Here is a 16,772-nt window from a genome sequence, read left to right on the forward strand (position 1 = left end):
CCTCATTGGAAAAAAGAAAAAAAAAAGTTGAGCAAATTCATTTTTAAAATGCATGTGATAAGAATAAGTACCCTCAGGAACTCATCTTGATTGTGCTATTAATTTCTCAAAGGAAGCTCAAAAAAGAAAAAAATAATAATAATAAGCTTAAAAACTGTGTTATGTCTGAAAATCACATTAATGGAAGGTTGCGTTTTTCACTATTGATCTTTATTCCACTTTCAGGATAATTTCATGATGATGGATGAAGCCGTTCTCTGCCTTTGCTTCAGCAGGGACTCAGAGATGTTGGCATCTGGTAGCCAGGATGGAAAAATTAAAGTACTGGAAGTTTTCCTTTTCATTTCTACTTTGTATTTCTTACGTAAAAAATAGTGAAGTTGCAAAATAAATTTCATACAGTGCATGCCCTAAATGAGTAGACTTGGAATGTACAGAAAATTATTATTTACTCATAGTTTGAATGTGCAATTTAAATAATAAATATATTTTATTGGCTTATTTGTAAAGTAGGGAAGTTTTGTTTTAGTGATATATCGTCGCATCAGAGCAACAATGAGACATCTAATCCTACGAATAAAACTAAGATATTCCACTATTGCTTTGAGGCGATGATATATCATTTACTTTCACTTTCAACCAATCTCAAAAATGGGTGTCATGTCAGTATGTAAAAGTAATAAAAAACTTTTTCTTACAATTTTTCTGACAGTATAGTAATTAAAAATAATGAGGGTGTGGAGCAATGGGAACTTAATAATTTTTTTTTAATTATAAATAAACCACCGCATACACAACTGCTTGAAAATTTTTTATCAATTGATTTAGTGTGTAAGTTTTTACAACTGAACAGTTTTCAAAATCATGCATTTGTTTGCAGTCCTCCTGATTCCTTATATCTTCGGATTGTCATTCTTTCTTGGAAAAAAAAAATCCTGCCTATTTTCTTTTGCAAAATTTGCTAAACAGATCTAGTTTTCTGACATGAATAGATGCCTAGAAAATATTTCTGTAGAAAAGAGCAAGAGTTTGAGTTTTGTTAATCCTTTTCTTGAAACTCAGTATGAAGATGAATACCTAATGGCTTCTTTTTTTAGTGAGCTATCTAAAATTGTCTTTTCAAAAAGACTGTATAGTCAAACCCTGTTAACACGAATTCACTTAATGCGAAATTTCGCTTAGCGCGAAATAAATGCCATTCCCCCATCACATAAAGCTACAAATTAGTGTTAGATCGATTGCTTAAAATGAAGAAGATTTAAATGAAATCCCGCATAAGACAAAGAAAATTTTAAGGTCTTGAAGATAAATGGGAAAAGAAGAAAGAAAATCCCCATAATGTTACATGAAATCACTTTCGAAAGATCTGCACTTGAACGCAAGCGACATGGATGGAAGCGAGAAAATTCCTCTCCTTAGGAAATTGGGAAAACCACATTGCTTCAAGAAAGTACGACCTTTAGCTGTAGACTATGCTTTTACAGTAAAAAAGCTTGGATGAACAGTGAAATCTACACTGAGTGTCTGACAAACCTAGATTTAAAATTTCATGAAGAAAACAAAAAAAATGTCTAATTCTGGACACCTGTTCTGTCCTTAGGTTTAAGGTCTAAAAGCGATTTAGTGTTTTTTTTACCCATCAACACTGCAGCAAAAATCCAGTCTTGTGATCAAGGAAAAATCAGATTTTGAAAATGCACTGTCATAAAGAAATGGTCCGAATAGCCATTGCCTGTTTCACTTTGAACTGTGTTTCTTACTCATACTATAAATATAAATGCCTGGGTGTACATTTTTGTACAAAAGTACTTTGTTTTTTAAATATTCTGACACACAAAAAGAAAAGAACTTGTCTCCTTACACAAATTCAGTAAATGTAGAAATCGGTTAACGCAAAATTTGGTTAACACAAAACATTTTGGCTTCTCCGTCGAGTTTGTGTTAACGAATTTTGACTGTATTTTAGATACTATAGAAAGAAATTTTCAACATTTAAAAATTATTTTGAGGTAACAGTGCTGAGGCAATGTCAGACTATTGAACCCATTGTGAAACAGCCCTTGAAAGTCCTTATTTTTCACTCTCGTTATTTTTAAAAAAATCAGATTTTCCTTTTTTCTAATACAGCACCTATGACTAATGTCATCGCACCATCTGTTGAAGTACAAACTGTGGTATGTTTAAGAATTTGAAACCAGAGAATAAAAGAATTGCGGCACCCGAGACTTAATGCAAATTCAATGTCAGTGACTCAGATTTTCATAATGATAAAAGTAAAGTACATTTAGGATTTTCTGTAGAACAATTAATAAAAGAAAAGGTTAAAAAAGAAGGTATAATAGCTGACAAGGATGTTTTCACACTCAAACATGATGCTTGGAAAAACATCCCCATAGCAAGGATAAAACATTTCATACAAAAAATGTCCAGTGAATTACACACTTGTAAGACATGCAACTAGCATTGGCTCATGAGTAATGGTTAAAAATGTGTGCACCAATTAGTTAATTCTACTTAAAGTCCTTCTTTTTTGGGTGTTTTTTAGTCCTTACACATCCTTGATTTTGATTTAAAGAAATACGTACTAACCCTCAGTTGCAGTGATTCTTTTAGATGAATTAAATTTTAAAGCCATTAAAACTTTATTATTATATAACTAAGCTTTTTTTTAGGTGTGGAAAATTCAGACTGGTCAGTGTCTCCGACGCTTTGAGAAGGCTCACGCAAAGGGAGTGACCTGTGTCCAGTTTTCAAGGGATAGCAGTCAATTGCTCAGTGCATCATTTGACCAAACCATAAGGTACTGCGCTTGCTGCGTTTCAGATTTAACTTCCGAATCCATGTTAATCACAACCTCACTCTATTGTGCCAGCTTTTGCATTGGCTAGAGTAATTGACGGGGGAAAAAGTGTAAACTGTCAAAAGTTTAACAAATTTGGGCATGTGGTAACTATTATGGGTATAAGATTTACTTATTTTTTCTGTGGGTTATGTAGTCAACCCTGGTAGTAATCTCATTATTATTTTTAAAAACATAAAAATAATCTGAAATTATTTATTAGAAACTTGAATGAAATGTGAGTAATGGACTAAAGCAGCTTATAGCAAATATTTTGTTTAAAAAAATACTAATATTATTGATAGACTTTTTATGTAAATATGAATTAATAAATTTCGTATTGTTGAGCACTTACTAATCTTGCAACATTCCTGAGAACAGCTGCATGAGTTGTTTCATCAATGAATAATTGTTTAACTAAACTTTTTCATGTCATGGCTTTTACTAATTTTTGTGCTTATACCTCTTCATTTAGCTTAATTAAATTCCCAAGAAATGATTGCTTTAAAAAAATTAAATACCTAATTTTCTTTATTTTTAACCTTATTTATACCTTATATCCTTATTGATGTTCAAACTATACAAAATGTTTTTTTCCCCCTAACTATTTTATGCATAAACTATGAGAGGTTTTGGCAACCCCCTTCAAGTTGGAGCCTGGGGCAGCTGTTGCATTCACCTTGTGGCAATCAGACGTTATTGCCACTTTTTTTCTACTGAATTTAAATCAGGAAAGTTTGAATAGATAATGAAGACAACGTTATTAAACCAGAACAGGGGCGTAGCTAAGGGGGGGGTTTTGGGGACAAAACCCCCCCCGAAAAGTTAGTCTCAAAAAAAAAAAAAGAGAAAAAGAAGAGAGAAGAGAAAGAAAAAAAAAAGAAAAGGGGAAAATTCCAAGCGATTATACATACATATATATGTATATATATATATATATATATATATATATTATATATATAACCCCCCCCCCCCCGAAAGTCGGGTCTAGCTACGCCACTGAACCAGAAACTGTAAAAATATAGCTTATGTTTTTGGGTTTTCAAAGAACCATTTTTTCAGTGTCCGCCAATATTTTTTTTTTATAAGCACATTTTACTATTCAGAGTGTATTAATTAATTTCATTGCAACATATTTTTGTTGCAGAGTCCACGGTTTGAAGTCCGGGAAACTCTTGAAAGAATTCCGCGGCCACACGTCTTTCGTAAACGAAGCCATATTCACTGCCGATGGCCACAACATCCTGAGTGCCAGTTCGGACGGAACGGTCAAACTGTGGAACATCAAGAGCACGGAATGCGTGAACACATTCAAGTCCCTCGGTGGCACGAGTGGCATCGACATAACAGTCAACAGCGTACATTCCTTACCGAAAAATACAGAACATTTTGTGGTGTGTAATCGATCAAATACGGTATCCATTCTCAACATGCAGGGACAGGTATGGAAATAATAATGCGTTACATTTTCGTGTATTAATGCATTGTCACTTTAACGTAGAACGCGCTCACTGCAAAATCAGAAGAAAAAAACTACCCTTAAATGACTTATTTTGTTGATGCTTTTATTAAGACTAAGTAATGAAGGTTTATGTAGGAGGAAAAGTTCAGATAAATTAGGCTTTTTTATTTAATTTGTACCATATGATCAGATTAAAGAGATAACTAATGCTCATTACGAATGCTGCACTTGGAAAAAAAAATATTTGGGGAAGCTCACTTCTTTTTACAGGATACACGTAATGGTACAGATTATTTTTTCAGCCAAGAAAGGTCCAGTTAAGGTTACTTAGCCAGTTTTTACATAAAAAGCATTTTTTTTTTTAAAAAAAGTTGATTGGAAACCGATTTAAAGTGAATTTGCATTAATTTTGCAATAAGAAACCAAATATTTCGAGGAACACGTGTTCCTCTACAACTACAGCACTACTTATAACCTAACGAGGACAGAAAACTATGCACCAATAAAGTGAGATATTTATTATAATTGTATTTCTTAAGCAATCATATAATTATTCAGTGTACTTATTCCTTTTTATTTAATAATACCAACTTAAAAACTTTTGCCTCTTAAGCCTTACTGAAGCAGTGTTTCTACAATTCATTGGTGCATAACCATGAGCTGCTTTAATAATAAATGAAAGAATCAAAGTATTTAAAGCTCAGTTTGAAGAATAACGTAAACACATTTTAGAGTTACAAGAAAGTTTTCATTAGTTCATACAATTGTGAACTTCACTTGTACATCTTACATCCTGAAACTCACATTGGGATCAATTCTGCCTTAATAAAGGAGTTCCTTCTAAGCCCAAACTCTTTCTTTGCAAAAGATTTTGTAGTTGGTACTTTAATTGCATTTTTATTTTGTTTTATTGTTTCCACACAATGATTATTTTTTTACTTGTTGTAAATTTCCTCTGTAGCATGAAAAGTTTTGGCAAAAATTTACACGCTAAATTTGTGTTCTCAATCGATTTAATTTGCAGATTGTAAGGAGCTTCTCCAGCGGTAAGCGTGAAGGTGGTGACTTTGTCTGCTGTACAGTTTCTCCCAGAGGTGAATGGATCTACTGCGTGGGTGAAGATTTTGTGCTCTACTGTTTCTCCACCTCCACTGGCAAGCTAGAAAGGACATTGACTGTAAGTTCTGTTCATTCTAACACATAGGGGAACTTGGTAACCAAGTACTGTGCAGTGACTGAGTACCTCAGATTTTTAAGAAAGAAACTCATTAAGTTTCAAGTGTTTAAGTGGGTCACAGTACCTCAAAAATGATGAAACAATCAAAAAAAATTTTATTGCTTATTTCAAAACTAAAAACGATTCTGAACACAGGGGAAAAGTTTCATTGCTTTAATTCGTATATTTAAAAAGTTATGAGTGGTTTTAGACCATGCTCGCTATGTGATCTTATGTAAAAGAAATACTTTAAACTGCTTTTTCTCGATGATGGTATTTTTTGTGTTTTCATGTCATTAGAATCCCTAAGGATTTTTTTCTATTAAAGATACAGCTTTAAAGTAATACTTTTTGCAATTGGGATAACATATTTGACAAAACTGTGCATTGGATAAGCATTTTATAAATTACTCAAATGTTTAGAGCAAGTTAAACCTTTAAAAACTAAATTTTTTTTAAAAAAAACTTTGATTTTTTACATAATTAATCACAGAAAACTTTCTAATAAACTCATAAGCTAATGAATGCGCAGATTTTTAGAGATGATTATAGTGATCGTTTAGCAAAAAACTTTTTTTTAATTAATGAATTAATTAAAATTTTTATTTAATGAATTTAATTAATAAATTTTGCACAATATCGTGCAAAAATAAAAAAGCCTTAAAAATTTTAAAAAATTGAAATTTTTCTCAATTTTTTGAATTTTTAAAAAAGTAGGCAATATTTTTAAATTTGGAAAATAAATTATTGATTAAGAAATAAGTATGCATGTTATAATTTCAAAGAAATATAAAATTTACTTAAATTTAAAAAAAAATGTTTGAAAGGTACTGTGAACCCTTAAGGTTTTAAAAATCGTAAAATGGCTTTTAACTAATTTTGCTTCTGTCACACTCATCATAACTTATCAGGACAATTAATTCTTCTCAAGCTTATGTACAAAATATAATATGGCATGTTAATAATGTAGAAATTCTTCATAGTAAAAAAAAAGCTAAATGTAATCAAAAATGACAACTTTAACACTAGAATTGCAACAGGCTTCATGTACCTAGAAATATGGCGGGGGTCATTTTGGCCCCTGAGAAGAAATCTGCATAGTTCCCTACATAATGTTGTATAGTTGTAAAAATTAGTTAAAAATAAACATATTTAGAGTAAATATAGTTTATTTTCAAAGGATGCAGAGATTTTAAGTATGTCCAATGAAGCATTTAAAAAAAAGTTTAAAACCCCTTAAAATAACCAGCTCTGTTCCATTTACATTTCAGAAACTGGCGACTAATGCTCTCTTTTATCTACAAAAACATTAGAAATGCTACAATATCTTGCAATGCTGTATTCTAAGAGACAGTTTTTAGGTTCTGCTGTTTATGCATCAGTATTTTTTTTTTGCATTTTTTTTCCCTCAAAAGGATCAAAATGACACCTGCCCATACTTTATAGATATAACCCTTTAGTTTGACTTTAAAATTAAATCAATATTCTTGAAAGCTTTCATATTGTTAACCAGCACTATTATTTAGGAAAAGTCAAGGAATGATTAAGCTTTTTATGAAAATACAGAGGAGTAGTTAGCAAAGATTTTTTTTTTCAACTTTGAGATCGTGTAATTTTAAAAAATGATAAGTTGCCGTGGGTTTCTAACCTGGACCGTAAACTAAACTACTTGGACTATAACTACAGCTGTGTCCCAAAATTATTGACCCGCAGCACACGAAGTTATTGATATCTAAACTTGGCCACTTAAAAAAACCCTCAACTTAGAGACCGTTTAACTACCAAAGCCAAGAGTAACCAATGCTATTTTGGTTTTTCTTAGTACTGTACTGTGGTGCATAGTTAATCATATACCTATTTCCGAGGATTAGTCATGGCTTTAACAGATATCGGGGCCCAAATAAGGCAAAAAATATTGCATTTTCAATTGACCTTTGCCCTCAAGGCCATGAGTGAGTCACCAAAACATTTATACTACCCTGTACCTAGTATCAAGTAGAATCCACATTTTAAAAAATGGCTTGGCTCACTCATTGCGTTTGAAGCAAAGCAATCATATACAGTAAAACCCCTCCTAACGGACACCCCTCAATGGCGGACAATTTTTAATTCCCCAGTTCCAATGCAAATAACATTATTAAACTCCTGTCCTGCGGACACCTCTCTGTTGCGGACAAAAAAATTTGTCCCGTTATTGTCCTCATTAGAGGGATTTTACTGTATTTAGCTCTTTTTTTCCCTCATGACCTTGAACTTTAACCTCTACTCGAGGGCCAACAAGTCAAATTTGAGAAGGAAGCTTCACTTTTTCTTATCACAATACTAGTAAACTATCCTGAAGGTGTCAACAATCAGGCCACTTTGTCCAGCTTTTAAAAAAATGACTCTTAACTCTGTGTCATTGGGAGTTGCAGACAAATGTTGGCTTGTGAAACTGATGCTGCAGACTGAAACTGAAAATTCTGCTACTGTGTAGCAAAGTTGTAACTGTTGATGTATAATATCAGAAATCAATTATTCTTAAATAGTCTTTCGCTTTTTTACTCTGATGGGGATCTCGGTTGTATTTATGTTAATTAAATGTATTACAATTAATAATAATTTTACTTAAATGAACTTGAATGTTACTACAATTATTTTGTCTTTTCTGTAGGTTCATGAAAAAGGTGTGATTGGAATTTCTCATCATCCTCATCAAAATCTCATTAGCACTTACAGTGAAGATGGTTTGCTTAAATTATGGAAACCTTAATGTTGTAAGATTTTTTTTTAAATTCATTTTCATGTAAACATTTAGTAAACATTATTTCTATTACAAACTGGTTTGGTCTTTTCTTTTATAAATAATTTCAGCAAAAAAGTCTGAGATTTGCAGTGTATCGGCGCTCTGGGAAAGTCATGGGTTTTTTTTAACCATGATCGAAAATGATTGGGGAAAGTTATGATATTCTGCAAAAATGCTTTTTATTTGACAAATTTCCTATGCTTCTAAAATACAATAAGAACTAAATTGAAGCTCTGCTGTTGTTGCAAATAAACAATAAGTAACTCTGAAGAAATGAAAGCTACTTATAACTTGTAAATAACAGCACTAGTTCTGACATAAAATAAGATTTATCCCCAGCATTTGCTGCATGTACATTTTGTATGCCTGTTACTTCTTACTCTATAAAAAATAAAAATTTATGGCTCGATTAGTATGATATTTTTGCATTATTTATTCAATGTTTCAGGACATTTGATAGCAAAGTATTTTGTTTTTTCAGTTAAAGCCCTATGTTGCCATACTTAAACTAAGTCTTCCGTATTTTCTACATGGTTTAAACAATATGTTAAAGCTAAAGAAACATTTTAAAAATAAAGCTTTGAAAATAATCACAAAAATCAGGCATTTAAGGGTTAATAAATGTTTTCATTAAAATAATGAAACATATAAAAAATAACTTAAAGCTGTTTTATATTAGCAGTTTCTTGAAGAAATTTATTGTTAGCAAATAATTAAAATGCCTCAGAAAACAGATGAAAGTTTTCAATATTTTGATGAATTTTTTCTTTAAAAACATTGGGGACTGAGTAAGATAGAACAAGATTCTTTTTTTTTTTTTTTTAATCGGTAAATGAGTAAAACCCAGAAAAAAATTCAAAAAGAATGGCTTTTTTTTTTGTATTATGGGATCATATTTTAGAGAAAACTAAATTAGCTAATGATTTAAAAAAAAAGTTGTTCCTAATTAAAGTAAGATATTTTGTATAATTTTATTTCTTAAGCAATTATAATTATTTTTTTAAGAATAAAATTTCAGCATAAATCCTTCTATTTACTGAACTAAATTTGTCACACTCCCTTTTTATTTTACAAGTTTCTATCTAGATAATTTTTGCAACTTTCACCACTGCTTAGGAAATGGCAATAAGATAAAATTATTGCTGTTATTATTTTGTGAAAAATTTCACTTCTACTCCAAACAAAGTTCAAGAGTTAAAAAAGGGAGAGCTTTCAGTTGATTTAGCAAAAGTGCATGTTATGTAGTTAAAGGTTAAAACTTATTTTAACCCATAATCTGTTTTGTCCGTTGAAAATAGTGAAGACTGAGTGGATTGCTAGAAGAAACATTCCTCACCACAGCATCCAAAAGAAAAAAAACATCTACGCAACATAGTTTTATATGTTTTATTATAAAATTGAACACACATAGCCAATGGAATTTCCTCTTTAAAAAGCTACAATGTAAATCACATTTGATCACAAAAGGACCATCGATTCTATACTTCAGACCGAAATTTACAGGTGAAAGGAAGGTTGAACGCACAAGGGGTGTGGGGGGGGGGGTCTCCACACTACGAAGGGAGGACACGAGACGAAGCTACCTGTTGACAGTGGTTCCATGAGTTCTATGTACAATTCTTTTAAAATGTCCTATTAAAAATAGACTCGGGCTGCTATTGCAGCAGCAGCACAAGATGAGAGTTGCTATGCGGAAAATGAGGGAATGGATAGAACCGAAAGATTAACAGAGTTTGAAAGGTAGCAGTGGAACTTTGATGCACTCAGTGTTTAAAATTTGACACAAATCTTTAATTATGCACCAAAAGAGTCAGCCATGAAAATCTATCTTCAATGCAAAATCAAAAATTTTTGAGGTTTTGGAATTATGTAAAAAAAAGTTATGTTTCAGTATTTATAAAACACCTTTCTAAAATTGTTTAAGTGTTCAACATTTTTATTTGTTTAGTTTATGATAGACAATTAGGAAAAAGCTCTTACATCCAGCTAAGTTGATCTGTAATTTACAAAAAAATTCTTACTTAAAAAATTGACGTAAAAAGCATAAAAGAAGCAAATTATTGCATGTGTTTCAATTTCAAAAAGGAACCTCTTTTTTGACACCGATAATGTTTCGATGAAAGTACGTACAACAAAAGCATTGGTAGATATTCTTCCATCCTCAAGTTCACTGTGGCTGCATTGAAAAAGAGGTTCTTATAATCCAGAAACAGGTGTCTGCAATGGTTTGCAGTTTTCGAGTTTTATTTTATGTCTTTATCGATTTAAGTATTGCAATGTCAAAAATAATTAGAAAAGAGTTTGTATCTTCATAAGGAATTAATTAATTGTTAGGTACAGATAAAGGTATAGCTAGAAATCGGGCTCTTTTTCCTAAATAACTATGTACATTACAATTTAAAAAAATGTTAAATGAGAAGTTATTTTTGGCACAAAGGGTTTTTTATTTTTTTTATCCTTTTGAATAATCCCTTTGTTCATTCAATCACTTAGAAAGTTAAAAAAAATTTAGGATCAACATTTTTTGCTTCAATTTACAAGCTTAGCTGAAGCAATTTAAAAAAATCAGCATTTCATAAAAACATATGTCAGTGTTCAACTTGAAATGCATTTAAAATTAGAAAAAAACTTATTTCAATGGCATTTTTAGGTGTATGAAATAGATGGCAAAGATTGTTGCTTGATAAGGTGTTTAAAAGGGTCCCTTTTCTTCAGGGGGGAGACCAAGTTGCCTGTTTTTTTCTTTGTGTATGTGCAGAGGTAAACCAAATTTTTTTCTGCGGCTGATTGAATTCCGATGGACGCCTCATGAAAGAATTTTGAAATGATATTAAAAATTAATTTTCAAATTCAACCCAAGAGATTTAAAATTATAATTTAATGACCTGACATTCATGTTACCTTAATAAAAATGAAACAAATGCTATGTACATTATTATTACTAGTTTTACGATATGATGTCTCTTAATTAGTGTAAATTTTTAAATTTAACATTTGAATTTTCATGAGCACTTGACCTGGGGTGGGGGGTAAGCTCTATTAGTTGTGATGAAAGTCTGAATTTGAGCACATTTAAAATTAATTAATTAGTATTAAAAAGTTTTTTTTTTTTTTGACTGACTCTTATGTATATGTGAATGCATTTCAAAAACCTTAAATTCTTTACAAAATTGAACATTTCAAATTAATATTGTTCCACTGCCGAAAATGACTAAATACAAATTCAACCAACCTTTCATAAAAAGAGGAAGAGCAAAACCAGGTAAACCATCTGAACTCACTTTGAGAAGGTCACTTGAGGTGGACTTGGTAGGTTTAGTCATAAAAATATCACAATGGCCACTGCGTGCCATAAAGTATTCTCTGCATTTTCCATTACTTCTTAGTGTTGCATTTCTGCTCATAGCTACAACGAGAGCTTTCATTTGCTGCTCAGAAAGAAGCCGAGAGTCCCCGATTAGCAGCAAGTCATTGCCAGAAAATGAATGTCGGAATCTAAATGAATTTCCAACCAAGAAGTACTTGTGCAGCGGAGATTTAAAATTAGGCCATATGATAGAATGAAACTTTAATATTCCGGCTCAATTTTTGCATTAAAAATCTTATGAAAGCCATGATAATGTTAACTCTCCACTGCATAAACCATAGTTGCTTTTGAGTCTCTTTGGCTTATGCAATGCTGGCAGTGAAATTCTTTCAAAATCTCGTTCCACTTATTTTCATATTGTTGTGAAATATTGCACAATGCATCATAGTGTTGGGACATCATAATGGACAATTAATAAAAGTTGCAGGCTAATCAAATAAAAATCTATTACAAGTAAGAATTGAAAGAAATTTTGTAGGACTAACTTTACAATGCTAATGTAGGTGAAAACAATGTCAAAAACATTTTATTATATGATTTCTTTCTTGAAACAAATTTAAATTTATAAAGGCTTTCTAAAAAAATTCTTTTTTGATGCATCATAAATGAAGAAAACTATTTCTAGTTGGATAAAATTTTAAAAAAGCTTCCACAAGTACTTCTGGGTTGCAGTTTTGAAAACAAGAAAGGTACGAGCAGAATGTTCTGATCCCAAGTCACCTCATAGGAACCAGTTTTAAGTATTTAATATAAGTCGTTCAGAGACATTGTTCAGTCGGAGAATACTCGTTGATACGGAATCGATTACGAGGTGCACATAACCAAACATTGATACTTCAATCAGTAGCCTTTACAGTCATAATTACAATTTTGAGCAAACTTTTGGTTATGACAGATTTTGGCAATCAATGACTCGTTAACTCACCTTGATGTTTTGGCAGCGAAATGGAAATCATTGTGCAAACTAACCTTCATGTTTAGTCATTAAAAAAAATTTAAGCTAAGAAAACAGCACTATTTTTTCCGATGCAGTTAAGGGTATAAGGGAAAAAAAATCAGTTTTTACAATAATAAAAAGTATATAATAGTCCCAAACATACCAAGTAAATAAAAAAAGCATTTACTTATCACACTAATAAGCCTCTTTGGTTAAAATCTTCATAAATGAAAGAACTAAAAGCTGACCAATTATGACATGAGTTATTAGGGTTACTCTATCAATGTAACCTCGTCATAAGGTTGCCACATAAAGAAGTTGTTGCCAAAAGTTAATGAGCATTGCAAAAACCTCCATGACCCAAAGTTTGCCAGATTTTCAAAAATACAGTTTGAAAACAATTTACATTTTTATGATACATTTCTCAACAAGAAATTCAAAGTTAGGGCAAAAAATGTCTTGCCATTCATCCTAGACTAGAAATTAAGCAAAGTGTGATTATTGTGGAGCAAAAATAGAAATGTACAATTTTTCAGTAGTTATCTTTGAGGAATAGCTAACAAAGGAGAACATTTCCCTGCAAATGAATCACAATAATAACATCACATAACATATTGTAGGTATATGAGTTACTACAAAATACAAAACATACTCAGTACATATTGCATTTTGAAGAATGAGTATTTACTGTTTATATGTTATTATTACTTTTATAATTGAAAAAAAAAGTAAGTTCCTTCGTCACTTTAAAATCTATCACTTTTATGTAGCTTTTCAAGACTATTTTTTAACTAGATGTTTATTACATAGCATTTGCTCAACCAACCAAAATCTCAAACAACATCCTGCATAGAAATATATTTTAATTTTTGTCCCATTATAAAGTAAGTAGGCCCAAAAATAATTTTACTTATACACTTTAACAATGCAGGATAAATACTATTTCATAATATTGTTATTTAAAAACAATTGATTTTTAGACTAGATAGACAATTGATTTTTAAAGTTTAAACTTGATTCAACATAGAATTTGAAAAAACTATGGATCTTCATTACATTATGTAATTTAAAAAAATAAGCACATAAATTATAAATTTTAGTACTATTAAACATTAGTAAGTCCTTACATGTTGCTTCATTACACATTCAATATTTTCAGTTAGATTTGCTAATGCAAGAAATAAAAATATAAATGAGTTATAGTAAGAAATAGAGTCCCATTCAAATTGAAATATTTTAAATTACGAACCAGTCCATTTACATAATAGATTATTTTTTTCCCGTTAAATTAATTTTACTTTTTTGCCTCTAAATTAGTAAAGATAATTATTTTAATTTGTTTTTTAAGTGGTGCAGCACAAAAGTCTAATAATGACTTTTGTTCTGCATGTATGTACTGAGCAAACATTATTATTTTTTTGAAACTGTTGATTATACAACATGAGAATTGTAATAAATATTGCTTGTATCGAAAATGCAAATGCAAAATGTATACATGAAATAAACAAATATTGATAGTTATATCTTAAAAATTATTCATAGCAAAACACAATATGAAAACTTTGCTACCATTATAATACTGTGTTTACATTATGAAATAATAAAAATTTAGAAAATACCATAAGGCTAGTCAGTTCAAATATAACCCACTTGTATTGTATGAGATACAAAATCTGCAATTATTTCATAGGTAGATATTTTTTAAAAATATCACAATTGAAATCAAGGTTTTTAAAAACTAATTTTAAATCATAATACTTGATGATTCTTTTACAGCATACTTGAGAATATTCAAGAAATAACAATATTGCACAAATGTTCATGGTAGCGTATATCTAGTAAAAGAAAAGAAAAAAAAAGTTCTGCCCAGAAAATATTTCCACTAGTTCTTAAACAATGATGATGCATCTCACCAATAAGGTCAAAATTAAACTATATTTTACATAAGATTAATTTTCAAACCAAAAATCAACAATGCAATTTTCCTCTAATTCATTTTTATATTGTTTTGGTTTTTTCAACGCATGGGCTAAAATTTTAAACATTAACAAGAAAGTTTCTCTATTTGATAAAGTAGATGTTTAATTTTAAGCTGAAAACAAAAGTTAAAAGACAAGTTTTAATAGATTTAATAAATTTACATTGATAGGTTAAAATCTTAACCTTATATATGATATTGAAATATGTGTACCTATTATTGAATATTTTTTTCATGAGTAAATGTTTAATGCTTTTAAATTGCCTTTTCAAAATGCTAGTGTTTGAGCATTGGGCGCAGAACCTGAAAGGTTGAGAACCCCTAAAAACAAAACAACAATTCAAAAAACAAACATTTTTTAAACATGAAAAAGAAATTTGCTCCACTTTAATCAGTTAACCATTCAATTGACTTGTGCCATTTTTAACAAATAATGAAAGGAATTGATTATCTCACTTATTACCTCTTTTATAAAAATCACTATTTTTTGTTCAATATCAGGCCGTGCATTATTGAAATTATTGCACCATTAATGAGATATATATATCAATTTTGTTCTTTATTTTACAAAATGTACATAGAAGTTTCTTTGTTTTTACTATCCACTTAAACATAATGAAAAATACCAATATTGTCTTCATTTACATAAAATGTAAGGTATTGTTAGATCATTGGAATTATAATAACCAGTAAGTCTGAATTTAAAAACCATACATTATGCCAAAACACTATTAATTACACTATTCATATAAAAAAATGCAGATGTTTACAATATTGAAATTGAATTTAATAAATCAGGGTAATGTAAACTTTTAAGCAAAAGGGAGATGATTTTATGCATTTTTTTTAACTTAATAATTTAAAGCTTTATCTTTTCGATTGGTTAATTACTATTTTTAACCTCTGTTTTCTTCATTAAAAAAGCAATTGTAAAAGAAAACACATAAACTTAAGGGCATTTCAAAAATTGTATAAATTATTGCTTATTTATTTATTGCAGCTGAACTCAAAATTGTGACACACTAAAAAAAGCGCAATTTACTGTCTTTATCAACAAAATTCCATGCAATTTAAAAACATATATTTATGAGAAGAAAATGTTTTCCAAATTATCTGCAACATCAGACCAGTTATCATCTTCCACACAATCTAACAAATCAGTCTGAAATAGAATCTCAATTTTGCCACAGGGATACATAAAATAAGTGCTTCTACTGTCAAAAGTTGAAAGAGTAAATGCAAGAAAATGAAACACATAATAAGTTATAGTTAAGTACACAAAAATCTTGGTTTCTAAGTAGGGGGAGTTGTTTGAAATAATGGTACCAATGAGATTCTTCATGAGTAATAAGCTTTTTGAGATAAATGACAAAAAGGAATCCTATTTTTCCTTTCTCATTCAATTTTCCATGCTGCCCTCTAACGAATTTTTTAACTGAATGCTTGATATTAAAGAATTACATATTCTGGAACACATCAATGTAAAAGCTACAATATGGCTATTGAAACCTTTAAAAGGTTTATAGATTTTTTTTAATCAAATATAATATTATTTATCAACAGATTTGATAATTCTTTCTGCAGAATCACAAGCCATATAAAAATGGTCAATAATAGAATATTTCTGTTTTTGTTATTTTTCAATCTATATTCCGGCAATTAAATAAAAGAAATTAAAAGAAAATTGTCATGATTTCGTTTTTCACAAAACCTTTGATTTTAAAGTTTTTACCAATTGGTTTAACCTTTAGTGATTGGAGCACAAAGTTTAACTTTGTTTTACTGTCAATAAAAAAATTATTCCATTAATTCAGTTTTTTTTATAACATAGTTTTTTATTTTATGCTTGGCAGGGATAAAAAAAACTATTTTATACTTTGCAAAAAAAAAAAAAAAAAAGGGAGAAGAAGCGAATATTGAATATGACCAAAGGAAAAAATAGAATAAACACTAATTCTCTATCATGCACATACATACACAGCAAAAGAAAAAATTGAATAAATAACTATAAAAATATTTCAATAAATAATCTACAGCAGGATTTCTAAATTATTAGCAATATAACGGCATAGCATATATTTAAATTATATCCAATATAAACATATATTTGAAAATAATAGAATACTTGCAATTTACAAAGTAATCAAGACTAGGAAAAACACTATCCACAATGAATGTAAAAACACAA

The 16,772-nt window shown here is 29.9% G+C and overlaps 1 protein-coding gene across 1 annotated transcript in view; it reads left to right on the forward strand.

The window, feature by feature from the left end:
- The window catches only part of LOC129227402 (WD40 repeat-containing protein SMU1), a 30,632-nt gene extending 22,082 nt beyond the window's left edge, over positions 1–8,550 (forward strand). Inside the window, exons 7-11 of the mRNA XM_054861953.1 lie at positions 226–321; positions 2,673–2,800; positions 3,987–4,281; positions 5,326–5,478; positions 8,171–8,550. Coding sequence (XP_054717928.1) covers positions 226–321; positions 2,673–2,800; positions 3,987–4,281; positions 5,326–5,478; positions 8,171–8,269 — 771 coding nt within the window. The 3' untranslated portion in view covers positions 8,270–8,550. The remainder of the gene's footprint in view (positions 1–225; positions 322–2,672; positions 2,801–3,986; positions 4,282–5,325; positions 5,479–8,170) is intronic.
- The last annotated feature ends 8,222 nt before the right edge of the window (positions 8,551–16,772 follow it).

This window comes from Uloborus diversus, chromosome 8, assembly GCF_026930045.1.
Source record: "Uloborus diversus isolate 005 chromosome 8, Udiv.v.3.1, whole genome shotgun sequence".
Taxonomy (NCBI): domain Eukaryota; kingdom Metazoa; phylum Arthropoda; class Arachnida; order Araneae; family Uloboridae; genus Uloborus; species Uloborus diversus.